The sequence below is a fragment of the Excalfactoria chinensis genome, chromosome 22 (genome assembly GCF_039878825.1).
Source record: "Excalfactoria chinensis isolate bCotChi1 chromosome 22, bCotChi1.hap2, whole genome shotgun sequence".
NCBI classification, from domain to species: Eukaryota; Metazoa; Chordata; class Aves; order Galliformes; family Phasianidae; genus Excalfactoria; species Excalfactoria chinensis.
Window position 1 is genome coordinate 2,553,517 of NC_092846.1, and position 22,198 is coordinate 2,575,714.

A 22,198-nucleotide genomic window follows, 5' to 3' on the forward strand; every position below is an offset into this window, starting at 1 on the left:
GCTGTGTCAGGAGGGCAGAGGCAGGCCGAGCTGCCCACCAGCTGACGTAGACAGCGTGAAAATGCACTCAAGTCAAAGCTGCAGAGCTCAGGGCAGCTATGAGGGATGGTGGGCTCAAAGGGCTGCACGGTGCTGATGAGAGCGCAGAGAAGGGCAGCTGTCTTCAATTTATAGCCAGGAGACACCTCGAAACCTTCCCATGGATGCTCAGATCCCACGAAGGCAGCAGCTGCCTGCAGGACAACAGCAGCATGCAGAGAACAAACAGGTTTGGCTGCCCAAGGAGAAACATGGCTCAGAACAAAAAAGTCCACGTCTGACCGAGCAGAATAACCTGCAAATGTAAGCAGCCGTTGGGGTGGTTAATGCACACTGCTAAGACTTCTCTATCAAATTCTTGGTTAAAAAAGCCCCTTCAGCTCCCATGGAGGAATTCAGGTATCAAAAGCAGTTGGACAGACAAGCACACATCCCAGCAGAACCCAAGGGTGGCTTGAGAGAGAGCTTGGAGAAGCAAAACTTAACGTTACTGAGCACACAACAAGCATCCAAGCTGAGCAGACTGGGAACACGGTAACAAAAGCAAACAAGCCGGGGTTTAAATAGAAGGAGAAAGAAAAAAAAGAACTTGGAAAGGAAAACCAGAGAGAGCAAATGTTTACCCTGCGGAGGGATAGTTCAGAAATTAGGGCTGGGTGCCAGCTCTCCAATATTTTTAGCTTGGAAAGGTCTGCTAATCTCAGACTGCAGCGCTGTGGGTCCGTATCCTCACCCCCTTTCTGCTGTTGGCTCAGTGGGGCACAAGGATTCATTGCTGTGTTAGGGCTGCGCTGCACCCACCTGTCTGACCATCATGGTCAATGCTCCCACCACCTGATATCGGGGGCAGGGAACCAGGCAACAGCAGTTTGCAATTAATCAGCTCATTGCAACTAAAGCAGAAATCAACAACCAGGCGAGTTGGATATGGGACAGCGGGAAGAGGCACAAAGCCCCCAAAGCGCAGAGGTTTAACGTTGATTCATGCTGATAACAACTTGCTAATTTTAGTTTAGCACTCGGGGTTGGGAGCAGCTTTAGGACAGCACAGAGCTGGGATGGTTTGCAACAGAAAACCGTGAGGGATTAAAATGTTGTCAGCACAGGACAGGAAGGAATTTGGGGATTAGGCACAGCCTCAGCTGTGATGCTGACCGAGGCTGCGTGCAAATCAAGGAGAGCACAAACAACACTTTGCTCTGCCTGGTTAAAGAGGTGAGAGATGGAAATGTTCTCTGTGCTTTGGGAGGAGGAGAAGGAGCAGAACCCAGCCCGGAGCTCAGGAAGAACAAATCAGGTGTGAACTTATATTAACTTTATTCTCATTTCCAGGAGAAAGCAGTGGTGGAGAGCAGCATGGCAGCGAGCTCAAGTATTTGTTTGCTTTAATGCAGGCAAGCGTTTCCAATGCTGAATGAAGACGATGGCTGCGCGCTCCCTTCCCTGTGTACATTTCCAGTTCAAGTAATAGGAATCTCAAAAATAAGCTCTTATCACATGACAGGGAGAATGTCAGAAACTTTAAAGCTTTCTGTGGCATAAATCCCCAAGCAGGGCGTGAAAGTAGCAGGAAATCTTCCACAGCTGAACTCGCTTATCCCCTGGGCTGAGAATCCTTCCTTTGGCTGGAGAACTTTGTGATGAGAGGTGCTGGATGTTTCTGTCTGACTTTAATGCGTTACCCAGAGCTGAAATCTGCTCCAGGATCTGCTCCACTGAGACAGCAGAGCTCTCCATTGCACTGCTGGGCCCTGGGAAGCTGTCACAGTCCTGGGTGGCTTTAAGGAATGCGCTTCCAAGTGACTGCTGTGTTCAGCTGGGACTTGTGCTTTGCAGACTATGAGAGCCTCCGCAACCAGGTCGGCGTTACCCAATGTCAGCTTCGTGCAACACAAGAGTTACAACTTTTGGCTTCCTGCTTCAAAGTGCATGTTTCAAATTAGGCAACAAGGCATTACACAATCAAAGGCATCTGCAGACCCCTCGCCTAGGCACGGAGTGTGATCAGGGCTGGGAAAAGGCAGAGCTGGCTTTGCAAAAGAAGAGCCTGGCTACAGAACCAAGCTGCTGGGCTGCATATGAAAGCAGAGCTCCCTCATGCAAGCAAGATGCCATCAGTAGCCACTGAGATCCTAAGGCAAGGAGCAAAGCTGGGGCTCAGAGAGGACTTGTTTTGGTTTTCCTTAGTCTTGTACAAATTAGGGACATTTCTGTGTGCCCGTGAGGACGCTGCAAATCTTCTTCTTGCTGCAGCCTTGGGAAGTTGTCTGATTCGATGAGAATCTAGCTATATTTGGAAGAAGACCCAGCAATGGCTGAGCACACATCCTTGCTTGCTCTGCAAAGACAATTACTGGATTACAAAAAAAAGGCACAAGAAGCACACATTCCTCCTTCTTCTATCCCTAAAAGGTTTTCCCTCCTTCTTCCTCACTCTACTACTGCTGTCACTGAACAAACTCCAAGTACACATTTTCATCCTTGATCCAGCTGGCTTGGAAGCCTCTAGGATTTAAGATCTCTCTTCTGTTTGAATAATTTCAGTGACTAGAATCTCATTGCTTGCTTCACCAATTCTCTCCATCCTCTGTCTATATATAGTAAAGGAGATGAAATAATATTACATTTAGTTTTATTGCTGGAAGCGATCTGCTGTCCCCCAATGCACTTTCCCAAAGGAAGGAGGTGAAACAGAAGATTCAGCAGGACGTGCCGACTGCAAATAAGAACAAGGTAGAACTGCACGCGTTCCAGCTGGCTGTTACAGAGGAGGAAAACAGAACACAGAAGGGTTGGGGTTATTTAGCCCAGCTAACAATCCTCTGCTCCGGCTGCCACAAAACAGTCCTGCTGTGCCTGGAAGGTGAGCTGTGTCAGAGCCCAGGATGTGGGATTAAGGCTTAAGGCTCTGGGATGCACCGAGTGGGGCAAAGGAATGGGGCTCTTTGCTGAACATCCTGGTTATGGCACCATAAATTCACTGTAATAAATGATATTTCTGTCTTGTCTCATCCCTGTCACCGCATTACAATACACGACTCTCCTGCAGTTGCGTGGCTGATATTTAATGTTTCAGCTACTGAATATCCACTCCTACGTCTTCTCAGTGGAAGGCTAAAAATCCTTCATGTTTTTTTTTTTAACAAAAATAGAAGGTATGGGGATAAATTGCTCTCTATATTACTAATCCAGGACCGAATGCATTCAGCAGTGTGAATTCTGCTCTATCTACACTTTTAAGGAGCTTACTAACTCAAGAAGGTCACGAGGACCTTCTCAGGAGCTGGGAAGGACATGGAGAGATCAGGGACTGCTAAATGTTCATAGAAGCACACTTAGAATTCCAGCACAGCAGAAACACCAGCTCTTCCCCTCTGCCATGTAAGCACGGGCTGCTACCTGCACATACAGGAACAGAGCCACAAGCTTTGCTTGCTCCCTGACACGCACCAGCAATCTCCTTTGAGAAACAGTTCTCAGCTCGCTTTGCTGCCTGTTCAGACTGATCCCCCTCCAGGCAAACCTGCCCATGTGCTCTTCCCATCTCCACTGCCAGAGATGCTGAGGACCAACATCCACCTGGAGGCTGAATATGCTGAATAAGCACTGAAGCATTCACAGGTTTTGACTGTTTGAAAATAGAAGGAAATTGTTTCTAGGAACAATGTGTGCACCCATAGGCATACACTATCCTCTGTGGGGTTTTCAGCTCCCATTCAGTTGTGAAAAGGTCAGCTCCTGAATCACAGCACTGAAGGATACAGATTAGCTCTACTCTGAAGCTCCCCCATTTTCCTACTCTCTCCTCTTCAGAGCTTTCATACATACATACAGCTGTTAAACATGCTGGTGATAACTCAGTCTCTTTCAGGCACTCTCATGGGACACAGCAGACATTGTACTCATAACTGTCCTCTTGCTATTGCAGCTCCACCAATGTTACCCTGGATTCCCCTTATAACTGGAGGTTTCTTCTAGATCTCAAAAAAGAGATTGATATATCAAAACCAAATTCAATTACAAAATACAATAACCTCTTCTTGGAAGTGAAGCTGCCCCATATTCCAGACTGTGGCAGGATTTTTATGTCCTAAAAATATTTTTTTTTAATAAGTTCTACTTAAAATATATCTGAGTCTCAGCCTGCCTCGCGGGCACGTTGTAATGCTCTCAGTGAAGATCTGCTCCCTGTCAGTTCCTCCTGGGCTCAAACGAAAGGGCTTCTTCTCACTCTTCTTCTGCAGACTTGAGCATGAGAATGGCATTGTAGACCTTCAGGGCAGGACCCAGCTTGATATTGAGTATTTTAACCAAGTCGTTCTGGTTCAGGAGCAGGAAGGCCTCACCATCTATCTGCTAGAGGTGTAAAAACACAACAGAGGATAAAAATTACAACCAAGAAATAAGCAGGATTCTCACTTCTTCTACGTTAAACAACGTACTGAGGAATGAAAACGCAGATGCAGCCATGAGGATGGAAACCTCATCCTTCCTTCTGGTTTTGGCTCCCACACCAGCCTGTGATTCCCAAGCATGGTGCCCCTTCTGGGGTCTCAGGCTCTGAAAATGTGGGCAAAACTGACTGGGAAATAACGAGGATGAGGCTCATCCATCTGATGTTTTATTCGCTATAAGGATAATTCCCCTGTCAAAAATCCCACAGCCCAGTCCCAATCTGTGGCCAAAAATTAGATCAGGAAATGCAAGCCTTCAGGAGGCAGCTATCCAAGAATTAATACATTACACTCATCTGCAGCAATTAGAAGCACCAAATCACCATTTCCTAGCGCACTCATTACATGCTGTCATTGCACAGCTTCCCAAGCTCCTGTTAAGCAGCTCAAGGTGAAGTGTGAAGCTTTGTTGCTTCTTTGGTCAGCCTTGCTAGAAACTTTGCAGATGAGAAGAACTGGACAGATGTGAACATCTGGCTGCTCTCAGAACCAGCACTCTGCCCACAGACACTTGGTCTCCATTTAAAGGAGTAGCAGGAGGCTATTATGAAATAGCTTTCAATGGCACTAAATGGGCTTGTTCAGCACATGGTAAAGGAGACGGTGTGTTACATAAAATAGGGCACAATAAAGCCATGGAATCTGTCTGGATTTACACACATACTCTCCTAATTCGTCAGCAAGGAGACATTCAATCAGATTCAAAGCAAGCAATCTAAAACTGTATTACCTTGTGAAAATAAGTGGAGCTCTATGTATCAGAGAGTAACAAAGTATGACTTTAAGAAGAGGTTAAAAATGTATCTTGGTTCACAAGAAACAACGGATATAATTAATATAAACCCCAAATGCTGCAGGGAAGGAGCCAAAGATTAATGGACACAGACAAACAGTACATGTCTAAGTTATTCCATTAGAGTGCATTTACAGAGACTGACAGCATCTCCTCCTCTCACTTGATGCTCACCAGCACAGCGGACAATGTCAGACACTGGGCCTATCCAGAACAACAACCCTTCTGTCCCTGCACTTCTCCTCACTGGAAATTCTCCTCAACATCAAGAACTGCTAGAAAAAGATACACTTAATAAGCTTGGACAAACATGGCAGTAAGGCAAAGAGCTGGGAGACAGGAATTTGGGCTGCCCCTCTCTGACCTCAAGGAGACTGCTGAGCAAGAGACGTTCCTTTACTTCCCAGTTTGCACACTGGAAATGACAGCAAGGCTTCCAGCACAGCCAGCCACATTTCACTGAATCCTACCTGCACGCTGCTTAGAGTCTGCACTGCTGCACAGCCCATGGTGAAAACAGCTTGAAATAAATGGGCTGCTGCTTAAATGAAATAAAGAGTCGAAAGAAGGAGAAAAACTGCTGAAAAATAATCTTACGTTTCAAAATGCTTTTGAGTCCAATATTATCGTTACATTTCACTTTCATCGCATCGCCTCAATGATGTTTGTTTTAAACAGACCTTCCCTGAGCTGGTCCTGGAAATGAGTGCGGTATCATTGCTTGTGGTTTTTGTTCCGTCTTATTTGGACGGTTCTTCAAATTCTGTGCACAATTTGTTCCCTTCGTTTGTAATGTAAGCAGGAACTCATCCTCCTCCCTCCCACCAACAGGAGGCTGCGAGGGATTTATTTCTCCCGTAACGGAGAGCACTCCAAGGCCTGATTACAGTAATGGACAACCCTGGTGAAGTCCAGCAGTGCTGTCACTCACACCTGAGTTTTGGCCAGGGCCAACCTGCTAAAAGGCTTTTAATTTTACACTGACAGTTCAGTCCCAGCACAGACCTGAAAAACAATCCAAGCCTCTCTCGTTTGGCACAGAGACCCACACTTTGAGACTGCAGAAGGTATTAAAATAGAACGTGGCTGTGCTGCTCTCTGAACTAGAAAACAGCCACCGTGTTCAGGATCCATTTCAATTATTACTCGAAGAAACAAAACGAACTGTGAACGGTTGGATCCATCAGTAGACTCACACCTCTCCAAGCCCTCACCTCTGAACTCATCTCTGCTAGAAATGGGGATGTATCTTTTACACCCAGCTATGCTGAAGGACCTCTTTATTGGGAGAAATTTGATCGTTCCCACTGTATTCAATGGAAAGGTATTCATTCCACTACACTGCTACACCGTGTACAAGCATCAATTTATTTTGCTTTTTATTTCGTGCTTATGTTTTAAAATAAGGGAAAGCAAAATACAGGGACATAAATCCCATGAAATGCACTCCAGCCTGATTCATCCTGAAAGGCAGCCAGCTCTGGGGAGCAGTCATCTATTACAAACCTGTCCTTTGCAGCCACTCCACTATGCAGAGCTTCTCCTCAGCACACAGGGTGCACTGGCAGAATGCTGGGAAGGTCCAGCCCCTTCCCTCCAGCTCTTACAATCAGAGCAGCAGAAGGGGAGGCATGTCTGTGCAAATTAATCACGGGCTTATAAAGAACCTCCAAACCATCCCTGCAACGTAACTGGAAGCCAAAGCTCTCAACAGAGCCTAAGCGTCATAGGATCAGTGAGAAGGAACAGGGCAGCCACATCCTGCACTGCTGGGATTTCTGAGAAGCTGTGGGGACTGCAGCACAGCCAGGGAACAGAGCCCAGCACAGGGCAGTGACGGGACATGTTGCAGGCAGGAGATGCTCAGAATCCCCAGCAATTGCTTGTTCAAGGATAGGTGCTCCTCCTGCTCCCACCGTGGTGTCCACAAGAGAAGCCAGGGATTCCTAAGAAGCCCTCTGACTGCCAGCCTGCCCAAGAGAAGCAGGCATATGTTCTTGCTAGAGGGAGCAGATGAGATCTTTGCTGCGCCATTCCAACAGGACATCTTTATAGTGATGCCAAAAACACGAGACAATAGTCCAAGACAGGATGTTAAGCATAAGCTAAGTGATTGGAACGGGAGGGGAAATTTAAAGCAGCAGAATGCAATTAACCAGGCTGGGATTCAGCTCAGTGCTGAAGCTGTCTCCTAAATGCTACAAGGCTAATGACAAGGCTGAGCATGTCTGTGCATTCAGCACTGAATCTGCAGAGCAATAGGGGTACAAAACCACCCAGCTCACAGCACAGGATTGGGGCAGACCTGACTTACCTCTTCCCTGAACACAGCTGCTTGTTCTTTGCAACCAGGTAAACGCTGGATAAAGTTTACCACCTACAATCAGATTTACGAGAAGAGAAACAATGATGGTTAGAACGATGATGAAATACAACGTATCTTATTTCTGTGTGCAAGAATTGTTATAACGTTAACACAACTCTCCTGTTAATGAAGGTTACATACATGAAATAACAATGGGGTGTTGCTACACCATGCTTGGAGGGCTTATTCTGGTTACAAACAGCACTCCATGTTGCTATTTGGCCACTTCTCTATGAGTCCTGTTTCTCTGCAGCTCAAAACGGTCCTTACAAAACATCACCCTTATTAGGAACTGCATACGGCCATACATCATTTTAAATCCATCCACAACTTTCCTTCCTCTACGGTTTTGTCAGAAAATAGAATTAAAAAGAAGGATTCAGACGATTTCCCATCACGACATCCTTTTCAGAGATGATATAAATCAACCAAATGAGTCCTCCCGGTTTCTTAACACGCAGAAGGCAGAAAAGCAAGGAAAGGAAGAAGTTGTTTTATTTAATGCATGGTGGATGCAGAGGATCCACAGAACCAACATGATTAAACGAGTTAATTTTACATTTCGTATTAGGGAAAACCTTTCTAAGCAGGAAATCTGTTAACATTTGGAATAATCTCCTCTGAGACATGCAAGCAAGCCTTGGATTATATTATATAACACGACACAGTGCAAGCAGCAATCCTGAATGCAGTGGAGGATGGCTTAATATGTATTGTCTTCTCCATCTGCAGCTTCACTGGTTCACAGAAGATTTATATATTGAGGCATCATCAGATCAAACGTTTCATGCTAATTGGATGCTCCCTTGCAGGAACAGCTCTGTTTCATGAAGCATATTCACTTGAGTTATTACAGATGTGACATTTCTTCCATGAACACAAAAAGACTAACAGTTTGGGGGGGGGGGGTTGCTGTCAAAGACGAGCTTCCATTTAAATCACAATCATCAGGCTCCCTCCTAAATCACATCACTGCATCTTCAGCTGATCCCATTGCTGACCTGGATCCTTCCATGCACAGCAGTGAGCTGTCAGCTTGCCCCCAGCTGTGTTCTGCCCTGGTAGAGCTGCTTTTTGGTGAGCATTGCTGACTCCTGTTGCTTCTGTTATGCAATCTGAGAGCACAGCCCTTATCTCATGTTTCGCCTTTCCATCATGCTAAGAGGAAAAGCTCCATCTTAAAAGAGAACCCCTAAAATCCACAGCTCCATCACGCACTGATTCCAAAACAGAAGTGCAATCTCCTACTGCAAACAAGTAACAGAACGATACTTTCCCTGTATCTCCTTATAATTAAAAACCCACTGAAATATTTCTGCAGGGCTGCTATCTTCCACAACCTCAGGCCTGTGGCACTCACAGGCTGGCAGAGGTCTTGTTTCAGATCAACAGAATGGGCTGCTTTGTGCAACAGAGTTCCAAGTACAACCCATAGGCAGATGTTTGCCCTGTAGGAAGATGTTAGGAGCCCAAACACCAAGAGATCCAATCTACTTTGGACTCACTAGAACGCAGAAAGTCCTATTGCATTCATCTTCCAGAGCTTGTGGCTACGTTGCCCTGCACACAGTGATCCTCCAAGTGCTCAGAGAGAAGCTAAATTGATTCCTATGGGAATCTGCAAAGAGCACAATTTGCTAAAACCAATCCACTTTGCTGAAATGCAAGACAGAATCCATCACGACTCCAGCCAGTCCACTGTGGTGCTGGAGCTGATCTTTTTAATGTGCCATTCACACTCCCACTGGTAGCCAGCACTTCATCGGTTGGTTCAGGCAGTTCAACTGTACTCTGGGTTTTGAATCACCGCATCCAGAGTGCCTTGATGCGCCGTGGTTGGCTACTTATATTCATCTGTTATCAAACTAATATCCTAGCTAAATTTACCCAGCGGTTGCTTTAAAGGTCAACCGTAAAGGACACATTTTATTGGCTTGTATCCTGACTCTGTTCTTCTATGAACCAACCTCCATGTTTTGTCCAAAAGAGATTCTGACTTTTCTCATGTCAGAGGATTAGCTGCTTCTGCCTTTATTGATTTATTAAAAGACCTCTGGGAAAAAAAAACGAAACAAAACATAACAACAATGGGAGCTTTTACTAAAGAAGGATACAAATAGAAAATCTCTCATAGATTCTCTTCCCTCCTTGCTAAGCAATTTAATTTAAGCTCATTTTCATTAAAACACAAAAGAAAGAAAGGAATACTAAAAGGACCGTTTTCTTTTAAACCAGCCCTACTGATTATTCTATCCCCTTCCCTTCTGCTGTGGTTCCTGACCCCTGCAATCAAGTCCCACCACGCTCCGAGTACTCCTCCAGCATGAAGAGCAAAGTCAGGATTGGTTTCTCTGACAGTGTGAAAAATGCACTTTCTGAAAGTCTCTGAAGATCCTCCATGCATCACGAAGAACAGCACCTTTGTCCTGCTTTGCAGATTATCTCCTATCTTGCCAGCACAACATTACAGCACACTTCTCTTGAATTAAATGGCCTGTGATTAAGTGCCAGGATCCAAATTGTCATCACTTCCCAAGTGGAGATGCAAATATTATTTACGCCCAAGGCAACAAGTAAAAAAAAGAAAACAAACCAACTACTCAGCACACAAAAGACAGCAGCTTTTTCACATGCCACCTAATTACAAGAGACATCTCAAGAGCTGGGACTGCAGACTTATCCTCAGCTACACAGCTGCCTCTGCCAGAAATCAGGTCAGGCTGTGGGCAGTTAGTTGCAGGGAAACAGGCAGGGAGACATGGGAGGAGAAGGCAACTGCACAGCGCAGTTTGGGATTATCTGCAATGTAAAAGTGAATCAGCAGCAAAGTCACAGGAGAAGGGGAGGGAGATTAGAGAGAAACAAAGTCTGATGTAAGAACGGTGCTGCAGGGCTGAGGACTGAAAGATAAAGGGGTAAATAAAGAGGACTGCATTCACAGAAGTAAGGCATAGATATCAAAGGGTTAACAGAGATCCTTCCCCTCCCTTTATAAAGGGACCTGGGTATAACTTTTAGCTGAGTCAGCTATGGCATATGCAAAGCAAACAGAAAAGCATTACCTAGGAGGAAAAAAAAGATGTTTTCCAATTAGCACTCCAGAACAGGGGGGGCCTGGCACCCTCTGCAGCCAAGAAGCAGGGAACTTACCTCTTCCACAGACCACTTGGACACATGTTTGGCTGTGAGGCCTGAGACCTCCGGCAAGAGCCTGCAGTGCTGCTCCCAGCAGAGATGGAGGCGGTGGCTGGGGTTAGAGTCCAGGGCAGGCATGAAGATGGACTGATGGAGGGCCTGCTGGAGGTTGAAATCGAGGTCTGGAAAGAAAATGAGACAAGTCAGAGCAAGCTTTCAAGAAGGAGCAATTATGGAGGAGAAGGAAGGGTCACAGTTTGGAGGGAAAAGCAAGGCAGGGCACACAGACAGCCAGACACTGATGCTGCATGGCACAGTGTGCTCTCAGGGCATGCTGCTCCCCCACCCTCCTGAGAAACTATAAAACAAGATAAGATTGCCAGGCTGGATATAATATCGTTAGCTTCTTCCCTGGAAAATGATGTCACGCTGCTAACACAGAAGATGCTTGCAGCGTTTTATTGACAAGGTGGAGGAGTTCTGGTAACAGCATCTTCGGCTGGAAACTAATGGCACCGCCCCAGCTGCTGGCAGCCTGTGAGGAGTGAGATGTGTGCAGCTGATGGCCTGGGCTCAATGCCTCCCCAGGAGACTCCCAGGCCAGGAATGCTGCACGTTACCTCCAGACATCAGTTCCCTCATGTGTCCAGTGATGGAAGCTTTAAAAATCAAAGAGGGGAAGAAAAAAGAAAGAGAGAGAGAGAGAGAAGAAATCACCCCTCCCTGATGAGATCACCTGAGCAGTGCAGAGTCATGGTCCTACAGGGATTTGCCCAGTTATACAACAGAAAGTGAAGCAGAGGATAGAAACAACATGGAACACATTCACAGCCAGCAGAGTGCTTGGTCATGTTAGAGGTAGAGGCTGGCCTGGCATGTAGTTACTCTTCTGTTCCTAGTTATGTCACCTTACCTTCATCTCCACCTCCCTAAGCAATGGAGGATGCCATCAAATATAGGTCTCTATTGCTAATGATGAGACCAGAGTGAGGGGTTAAAAATACATATATATATATAAAGCCTAAGTAAGACCTGCTCTTCAGATGGGATGGAAGCCCTGTGCAATGATGAAATTACAGGTCAGTGGATTACTGCAGAATTTCCCTCCACTGATTTCCATCACTCTGCTTAAGGTGAATGCGACAGGAAAGCAGACAGCTTTCCCTGCCAACTGCAACTGCAGCTCAGAGCTGGCAGACTTCTGCTCCAACTGCAGAAGTCAGCACTAGGTAAAAATGAATTAAAAAAAAACAAACAGGCACCTGTCCCAGTTTGTGCCTGCTTAGCTATTTTTGATTGGAGTCTATTACTATGTTAAATCCTCCTAAAAGCCTGGTCAGCTTGGTTCTCTGAAATGGCTTTTTATAGTAAATCTGAAAGTTAAGCATATGGTTTGCTAAAGTGATATCGGAAAGCTTCTCTTCAAACTTAACCTGTCAAGTACCAGAATAAAACAGAAGTTATTTTTTCCACTTGGGTTTTTGTTTTCTTTTTCCATCCTAAAGAGAACCTTCCCAAAGTCACCCCAAATGATTCTAACTGTATTTCTGGATACCTACAGAAAGAAGTTGATGGAACTTAGCAACCGCCTGATAGGTTTGGGTTGTGTCTGCAGAATGGTCATGGAATGGGGAACAGCCTCCCCTTGCCACTTCAGAACAAGCAATGCTACAGGAGGTGGTGAAAGCTTTCTCTTCTTGATTAATAAATACAAAACTACACAGGGTATTAAACCTTAGTCAACTTTAACCTTCTTGCTCTTTTCAAAGGGAGGAGGACAACCACCATCATCATCATCTCCAAGCCTGCATTCTCTTGATTGTGGAATCAACAACCAAATAACCTGTCAAGCTTTAAATGATCCTTGTGGGTCTGGTATTTTGCACATACACACACACACAAACAAACAAAAACCAACCAACCTTTCCCGTCGTTTTCCTGTTTCACCAGCTGCAACTTGATGTAGGCATGTGAGCATCCAAGCCTGAAAGCATCAATTACAAAACATCTCAGATGAAAACACAAACTGGTGCAACTGCTCCTCCAAACAAATTGGCTAGTGGGGTACTTAGGAACAAGTACATTCTCCCTCTTAAAATCAGCAATAGGATTTCTTCGTTCACGCCTTCTCCTCTATAAACTATGAACTGTGATATTAAATTCAGACCTACAAGTCAGAATCGAGTTTGCAGTGGGAAAGGAAGCCTCCAAATTAGCATGAGGAAAGAAGACTTAACAAGCAACTCTAAAACCCTGCACTGATAATCTCCAATCAAACTGGGCTGTTCTAAACTCCCGATTAACACCCTTATTTCAGATATCACAGCAGCATCAAGAAACACAACTATGAATCCACAAAAAGACATCATAAAAATCTTATTTACTTTTTGGGTTTGGCTTTGATGTTTCCAGAGGGTTTCTCTTCTACCCAGTCTTTTGCTTCATTGCTTTCAGACTGCTCTGATGGACTCTGGATGCTGCTTTGACATGACTTTTCACTGTCTTGTGCAGATTTCCTGGAGAGACAGACAAACCATAGGAGCTAAGCTGACATTCTCAGCTCCCTTTTCCCAGAAGAGAGTAAATGAGAGTAACAACTACCACCTAGTGGTGAAAGCTCTCCTCTCCCCTACCATTGTTGCAGCCCAGAGCATGGATTATGAGATATTATATGAAATAATCAGTCCCTGTGGACAAAGGCTGCAATCCCAGCAGCGACAGGAAACCCAATGAAATCGATTTAGGATTTATGAATCCTGGATAACATTTAAGACAACTTACATGACTGAGTTTGTTGCTATACAGTTGCCCAAAGAAGGATGAACAGCAGGAAGCTGTAACACCTGCATAACGAACTCAAACCTCCCACTATCAGGAAATGAATTACTCAGAAGAATGTAAAAATAACATAATTTTAGAATGAAATTGGTTCTGGGAGAATCTGAAAACTCTTTAGAGAACATTACAGCAATAGTGCTATTGAAATCCAATCCATTTTGCTATCAAGAGTAACAAAAGGAGACCCCTGTATGGCATTGGGATGAGAGGAAGCAAACTTTGACCACATGCACCTTGGGACTGAGAACTGTTCCTTTTGTCTGAACAAACATACCAAATATATATTGAAAATGTGATAAATTTAAGCAAAGCAAAGATACCTTAACACTTATATAAGCCTTAACACACACAAAGAAGGCTAAAAGTACCACTGGAGATTGCTCTGGTGAGATTGAATTCCTACAGCCTAAAAGTGACAATAATGAAACCCTTTATGTCCAGGTTTGTCCCATGACAGACTAACTGCCTCCTGCAGTCCTGAAGCCAAAACATGGTTTGTCTCAATGATACTCAGTTCCAAAATTATTGTAAGATAATAAAATATCTGAAGGAGCTCAATTTATTTGCCAAGTGATACATGTAGAGTCATTACATGTACCAGTGTAACGTGACCAGCACTGAGGTGGATTGCAGTCATGGTTTAATAGCACAAAATAATCTTGCTTGACAGTTTTAGGGCAGGAAATGAAGAAAAAGAATATATTTTAAATTGAAAGAGAAAAAAATATATACGGAGACAGAATGCAATTTCTTTTGTTGGAATGTGACCAGAACAGCAGGATTAAGGAATCAGGAAACCTATTAAGGCATATGAGGGTATAAAAGTACACTGCACTGTGTTAAGAGTGTCTGGAGCATGGGTCAATATTACAGAAAGATGAACTGAATGCACTACTGATTCTCTGCCAATCCCTGTGTTTTTCAGCCTCGTAAAATGGTATTGCCATGGGAAATGGGCTCAGCTCACCTGGATTGTGGAGAGTCCTCCTGAGAAGACTCTCCTGCCCTGAGTAGAACCTGGGCAGGGGTCTCCAGCCTCTTGGCCTTCTGCAGGCTGCTACTGGGGGAAGGTCTCTCCCCACCCAGGCGGTCCTGTAACACATTGTCCTTGTTGAGGTTCACATCAGAATATGGGCAGCCAACTAATCTGTGTTAAGAAAAAAAGAGAGAGAGAGATTATGATGCATGCTCCTGAGCGTGTTCCCAAGTCACAGCCTTAGCAGCCTCAGGCAGATACAAACATTAACAAAAGCCAGGAAAAGCGAGGCCTAAAACTCATCCAGATAGACATTATTACCCAGTTTTAGGTATGGGAAAGCAGAGGACCGAATGGTAGCTCTGGAAACTGAATTTATGTTTTCGAAGCATCACCCTAGAGAATAACAGATCTTCCCATGTTGCCTGCTTGTCTGAACAGCATTTCATGAAGCAGTAACAGTCTGAAGCTCTTTATCACATTAAGTACTACTGGATCCTCAGACCTCCCATCTGAGACTGTTTTCTTGCTCTGTAAAGCTTTCCTTTTCCAAGAACGCATAAGAAACCAAAGGTAAGCCTGTCATCCAAAATCCAGCAAGAAAACCCTCTCACTCCAGCGTGGTTTTAGAAACCACAAAACATGGCTCTCTCCTCAGTCTTATGCTCTAATAATGTACCAGCACTCTCTTCCACTTTAGCTATTGCCTTGCAGTATTCTGGGGCATATTATTTTACATAAGTAATTCCTTCGGTGATGCTGGAGTGTAGAAATTGAAGCGAATGAATCTATGCTATCTTGTATTGCAGTTGGAACAAACATACAGCTATAAACTGAATTGATGGTGGAACAGCTCATTTAGACACAAGAGGGAGCTGCAATTACACTAATAGCTGTCTCCAGAACACCCTGTGATAATTGCAGTGCAGTGCAGGTGCTTGTTGCTGCATTATTATTGCAGACAGCACTCAGATGCTCCCAGACAGAACCCTCATAAGATCTCAAGATACATACGTATAATGTGTTCCATATCGTGGCCCCCTGACATGACCAATCCCATGACATCCCGGAGTGGGACACGTTTGTCCCACTGTTCCCACAGGATCAGCAGCACCTGGAGAATAAAATACAAAGGTAAACGGGTTTGTGATAAGCTTCCTACCTCTGAAGAGAAGGCTGCATTTTGGGGACATTATTTGTGATAACAATATGGTTTCATCTACGTTACCGAGAGGGACTTGCAGAGCGTGTCCAGTTTTCGCACACCAGCCTACTGGATGAACATCAGGGCTGTCTGCATCGACCCAGAAATCATAGTTACAGTCCCAGCCATCAAAATGTATCTAAAAGAAACACAGCCTCAGTGAGAGATACAGTTAAGGAGGTGACTCAGCTGTTATTTTAACTTCCCCCTTTGTTTCACCTTGGAGCTGATTCACTCAGTCTTTCAGTCAAACACAACCAATCTTCGTGCTCAGTTTGCCTGTTACAGAAGCACCACGTCCTGGTGGCACAGCCAAATCTGCAAGAAAGCCTCAGACCACGGGGTGCTCAAGTCTAAACTTATGCAAACGTAACTGGTCTTTTCTCATTGCCTTATTTTCTACAGATCCCAAAACACCACAAACCTGACGAGTTTTGCAGTGAAGAAACTAGAATTTTCTGCTGGATGAAGGGATGAGTAATAGCTGGCTTGGATCCAGGTCAGGCAAATAGAGACTAAGGATTATTGCTATTTAAAGGCTGTTGGACTGTTAATAAGGCAAAGTTTCAAACAAAGGTATGAAGTGAATATCTTGCTTCTAAGATGCTGGGGAATCTTGACTTTTGCTTACAGCTACAGTGATGAGATTGAGAATCAAACGAGCAAAGGAAAGCAAACGCCCCTCCTGCCCATGGAAGCGTCCTTTAGGAAAGACTCCTAATGGCCAAGAAGCCCCCATCAGTGCAGCTTACACCTCAGCCAACTGATGTGTAACTTCTCATCAACAAAAGCCCAAGCAACTCTCCAGGCAGCATACAAACATGAAAACAACCGATTACAATGCACCTATGCAACAAATTCATACTGGTGCGTAAAGCCACCTCCTACGTGGGCCAGGATTGAACGTGCTTTTGGATTTCCTTTAAGTGTGTTAAGAAAAAAAAGCTAAATTCAGGCAGCTTCCCACCAGCAGAACGTTACTGCTACCCTCATTCGTGCAGTTCACAGATGGAAAACCATCCTGTCAAGTCTTATTTCAAAACAGTTACAGTAAAACAGTAACTAATAATACCAGGCAATTCCATTAGATTTCAATAGGACAAAACAACAGAAATCATTTCCAGCTGGGCACTTCTGTAGGCTGGATCGCCTGCAAAGCATTTGTTTGCTGCTCCTCACATCAAATGGGTATTTCTTTCTGTACTGCCAATCACTGAGCATTCCTCAGCACAAGGGCTCTGCATTTCAAAGCAAGGTCATACCTTAATACGATGGTCATCTCTGTCAGTTACGGTTGCCACTCTTATCAAGATGGGATTTCTTTTGTCTACAGCCTCCAACTTCATATTAACTTGGAATCCGTGAGCAGGACGCTGTAAGATAAGATTGCAGGCAGAATGCTAAGAAGTGAAGGCAGTTGCAACTAGTCACCTTCTCTGAATAAAACATACTTAGTTTTTCATCTACCATTCAAGTGCTTTCGCAGCTTTTGCCCCCATCTCATCTGACAGACTATTTCAGAGGTTAAAATCAGAGTTTTCCAAGAAAATAAGCTGTCCATTTGTCAGCAGTACTCGAGGAGAAGCCTGAGCTTTCCAATGCAGAGCAGCACCTCAGTCAGTGCTGCACAAACTCCACTGACAAACAGACTGAACAGTCTGACAGGAGAACTGCTCAACACAGCAGCGATTACCCATCACCAGACAAGGACACCAACCAGCTTGCTGCTGTCAAACACCTGAAGCACATTGCTATGGGACATCTCCCTCTGCTACACAACGTGACATCCTTCCAACCGCTGCCTCAGCCTCTGGGTATTAATTACCTTCATTTGGTGCATGTGCTGGCAAACGCGCTTGGTTTCATTTCAGTGCAGTGTGAATTTTTCCCTCTGATGCTGAGATTTTGTCCTACCTGTAACCTGGCATTTTGGGGCACCCCTCTTCCTTCCCACTCCAAACCTCAAGTTTCTCTTTGGTCTTTTGAACTGGATGCAAGCCTTACCCATAGTCTTTCAGCCAGCTGGTAGACCAGAAGGCAGACAGCCTACACTGCTTTCAGTTTAGTTTAGTTTAGTAAGAGATTCTTACTGAGACAGCCAACACTGTCTGAGTTTCCTGAGGAAGGAGGGCTAGAACAAAATGCAGCCCATAAGATGAGCCGAGGCTATTTGAGCCTTGCTGAAGGGCTGCTACCTTTTTGCAATGACTTTTGAATGTTTATACACTGACAGACCAAGACGATGAGTCAAAACAGTGATGCTGACAGCAGTTGTCTCCTGTTGTGCTTTAGGGTAGGTGTGAAGGCAGAAACCCAGAAACAAGACTTGCTGCACGTGCTAATGATCAGCGCCTCCACACTACGTAGATTAGCTCTTGAAAACTGTTAAAAACTAATTTGGTGAGAAATGCCAATTCTGTCTCTCAACTCATATTTTTATATACTGATTTCCTGTAATTGCTAGCTGGAAAAATAGTAATAATAATAATAATAAAATCAATAACTCTGCCACGTATTCGCACTTCAGACCAATCAAGCCAGAAAAATAACGAGATTCAATCTTGGAAGAATTCTATTCATGGCTGCAATATCAAGTGTCTTATTTCTTTTCTGTTTCAATTTCCAAAAACAGTCTTGGATGCTAATTTATACTCCTGAGTTTCATGACAGCCTGTCTGCCATTCTTCCTCAGCCAGGCATCTGAAGGAACAAAGCAATGGCTTCAGAAATCGATCTAAAACAGGAAGAAAGGCAGACAAGGCTGCTGCATTCCCCCTTGGGAAGGTGCCTCATTTCAGAAGAACCCAGAAGAGGGAGTATCCACATGAAAAAGGCCCCATGTACCGTGCAAAAGCCCTGTGATCTGCAGGTAACATTTCTCAACACTCTTTGGATTCAGGCAATCTGAGGAAGAAGTGCTGGAATGACAGATTACTGAGGACTTCAGACTGGTGACTCTAAGTAAGTTGCACTTCACTGTTCCCACTGTCACAAAGAGTTTTATTATCTTTCCAAAACATTTGTCCCTACAACGCTATTTCTATTGTTGTTCTGTTGAGCACAAGGCTGGCTGCTGCATTCCTTCTCTCTTGCATTATGCAGGCTCCTGTTTTCTAGCACTGCTGTGACTTCATGATTCATATGTTGTGCCCCATGACTGAGATGCAGCCTGTCTAACTCTGGAAAACCTAAATCCAAGGGATGCTGTGGAGATCAACCCCACTGCAGGTAACTCGTGCTGTGGCCCTACAATTATCTAAAGAGGCCAAACAGCCTCTTTACACGACACCCACCTTGCAGCCTACAGCATCTGCCTGCTGCAATCTAACAATTACCAACTTCCTTTGGCTGGATTTTTACCTCCCTTATCTGGAGCCACCTTGATTGCTTTTTCTTCCCCAGTCTCAAAGAGCTTGCCAACACAATATAAGGGAGGGAAGGAGGTATTAACCTGCAAGTCTAACTTTATCAAAAGGAATCAAGGGAAATGTCACAATGGCACAGAAAGTTCTTAAACACACTCGCAAGGTTTAACAAGATGAATCAGCAGCGTGGAAGATGCTGCTAAGGAAAAAACACCACCATCACCATTACTTTGGCATTTAAGAAGTTATTCTAAAAGCTTTTGTTTCGTTTCTGCTCACAGTGAGCTCCCAGATAAATGCACTGTAAGGAAACGTAGCTCATGTTCCTATGGTTGAGGGATCTATCTTCAGATTTAGCCTGCAGGATGGTCTCATTCCACCTAGGAGTTTGGCAGAGATGCTCTGTCACCTGGTGCTATGCTTATTCCTGCAGAGGGCACAGATGGCTCCTTCCTAGAAGTACCAAGATTTTGTTTTGTTTTAGCAGCACAGACAATTTTAATCTCAGACTCAAAGTAGAAAACACACTTTCATCCTCTTGGCACAGTCATGGTGAACTGTCACAAAATAAAGCATCAAGACAGAAAGGGAAGATAATATATGTTTCCCTTTCTCTTCTGAGCTGGGAAAATCAAAGAGATTCACCAACCAGCTTGAATGCTCTTGCTGGGGCTGCCTGCGAGTTGGTCTCTATCAAATATTTCTCCCATGAGAAGGCTTTGGGATCCTTGTATCCTGAAAAACACGGAGAATTAACATTTAAGTAAGAGAACCCCACAGTTATTCTTACAAACAACAGAAAAACCGCTATGCAACATATGGCTGTAATGTTAATTGAGCTCTTAAAAATGCATGGCATTGGAAAGTGATGTGTTTATTCATACACAATACTTACAGCACACACGACAGCACTGCAAGTTTCCCAAGCTTCTACACGAAATCTTAACCCCAACCTGAAAATCCTGAAGAGTTTTTATCTCTACTGCTTAATCCATTCTTATTGTGTTGAGAAAGCTGGCAATTAAGAGCTAGTCAGAGGATTCTGTGATGTGCAATGACATCACTAAATTCATTTCCTATTTTATTAACTGTGCTATGTGTGAGTGCTTGGCTGCTTGTAGAAACTTCTTGTCTCCTCCCACCTATTCATCCTTAGCTGAGTAGAATTAGCAGTCTGGATGTGAAAGCTGCACAACCATTTCCTACCTACGCAGGTACCCACAATGGCTGCGCTTCTCTCTTCACCAGCAACTCCCAAACAACATTTAAGAAAGCGTTTTACCCTTTTTTATTTCCCATTTCAGTATTTTTTAGCCTCAATACTGATCCCTTTAGGCGAGAGGGTCCAATCACTAATTGCATAGGACAGACTGCAAATTGCTGCACATAAATCTTTTAGCAGAGAAATGAGAATTGACTGCAGATTCTCTCAGGGGCACAGGCAATTGTGATGTGAGTGGTGGAGCTGGATGCCACAGCCCTGGTGCACATTCCAGAAGCAGGAACAGATGTGGTGCTGCTGAAGAGCCTATAACCCCTTTAACATCTGCAGTATAAGGCACAAAGGTTAATTCTTCCTCTGCAAAGGCAGCTTGTAGTGGCACCCACTCCACTAAACTTGATATGCTGTAAGTAATTACAGAATTTCTTGCTCCAAGGCTGTCAATCTAGCTAACAGCAGACATGATTTTTTAATTACTATTATTTTTAAGACAAATGAGAACTTCCATCGCCCTGAAAACAACACTGATTTTCCTGCAGGCTCTGTCCTTTTTCATTTGCCTACATTCTCTTCATTGACTGAATTCCAAGCAGAAATGGATGTGGCTTCAGTTGCTCCTTCAGTTCCAGAAATTCTCTCATCATCTATAAAATCATGACACCGATTCCTCTTTTTTTCCAAGCTCACTTTAGAGGAAAATCTGAAAACAGCTCTAATTTCTTTCCCTCTGAAATCAAATTCAATTGCAAATTACCAAACCTTGTTCCTTTGCTTGAAAGAGCTGTAAAACAAACTACAGTGGCAAAAAGTATGAACAATAACACTGTTCAATCAGCAAAGAAAAGAGTCAATCTGTAACTTGCAAACATATAATTATGTGGAAGATAAAGCCTGCAGGTTTTTTGGCTGAGGGAGGAAATGTCTCACTTTCAACATACCAGGTGGTGTTGTCAGTGGGGTTCCAGTTTCTTGGCAGTAGCCAACAGGACGAATATATGGGCTGCTAGATTCACACCTGAATCAAAGAGGAAAAAGTTGGCACAAGTCAATTTTAAAGCAGAAAGAAAAAGCAGAATTTCAAATGCTCTCCGATACGCCTTTGCGAGGGTAGCAGATGCTTTCAGTGGGTGTGATCATGGTGTAAAAGACAAGCCTTGCCTTGTTAGAATTCATACACCTAAGTTATCAGGGTATTCAGGCTGCCCCAGAAGATGTCTGCTGCTTTAAAATACAGCAACAACAGTAAAATAGCCCCCGACCCCCACATGGACCACACAAACCACAGTTCAGCCTGGACATAAATCATCCAAGCTAAAATACAAAGAAAGCGAGCAAAAGGAAAAAAGATCAAAGACTTGTACCTAACCGAAACACGATTACTGTGCAAGAAGGGGCAATGATTTCTAATGTCCTAACAGGAACTGCGGGTGAGCCTTTACTTCCAACCAAAAACTATTGGTGGTTTGCCTGGTTCCCAATGTTATTGCAAATATAGACACTCTGAAGCCCTGAAGGAGGGGATGGGTCCATCTGAGACAGGCCCTTTAGTCACAAACTGTGTTTACAGCCAAATGCTACTTTGAGGCTTTGTTTGCTTGTGTTTCCTATTAAAATGTTCAAATTCCAAACAAAACAAGACATGGAAACAAAGCTTCACAGACTAAAATGGTATAAAAACTAGATCTAACGTTCTGCAAATGGAAACAGCAGTGCTGCAAGGTTCTGGATGATATTTTTATGGCAAAGAAAGAGAAAAATCAACTTGGCACCTATTCTGAAAAACAAAACAGAAACAAGTAAAAGGAGG

The 22,198-nt window shown here is 44.1% G+C and overlaps 1 protein-coding gene across 4 annotated transcripts in view; it reads right to left on the reverse strand.

Annotated features, from left to right (window-relative positions):
- Positions 1-1,340: 1,340 nt before the first annotated feature.
- LOC140261674 (lethal(3)malignant brain tumor-like protein 3) overlaps positions 1,341-22,198 on the reverse strand; it is a 39,954-nt gene continuing 19,096 nt past the window's right edge. For 3 of the 4 annotated variants that reach the window (XM_072355353.1, XM_072355352.1, XM_072355354.1), the window contains 11 exons: positions 21,330-21,406; positions 19,819-19,904; positions 17,067-17,177; positions 15,829-15,943; positions 15,615-15,714; positions 14,592-14,771; positions 13,171-13,302; positions 12,709-12,770; positions 10,802-10,968; positions 7,601-7,663; positions 1,347-4,395 (listed from right to left, as the gene is read on the reverse strand). In XM_072355353.1, the coding sequence (XP_072211454.1) occupies positions 4,267-4,395; positions 7,601-7,663; positions 10,802-10,968; positions 12,709-12,770; positions 13,171-13,302; positions 14,592-14,771; positions 15,615-15,714; positions 15,829-15,943; positions 17,067-17,177; positions 19,819-19,904; positions 21,330-21,406 (1,222 nt within the window). In that variant the 3' untranslated portion in view covers positions 1,347-4,266. Of the gene's footprint in view, positions 4,396-7,600; positions 7,664-10,801; positions 10,969-12,708; positions 12,771-13,170; positions 13,303-14,591; positions 14,772-15,614; positions 15,715-15,828; positions 15,944-17,066; positions 17,178-19,818; positions 19,905-21,329; positions 21,407-22,198 lie in introns of all 4 variants that reach the window. The other variant, XM_072355351.1, reaches the window with a different exon arrangement.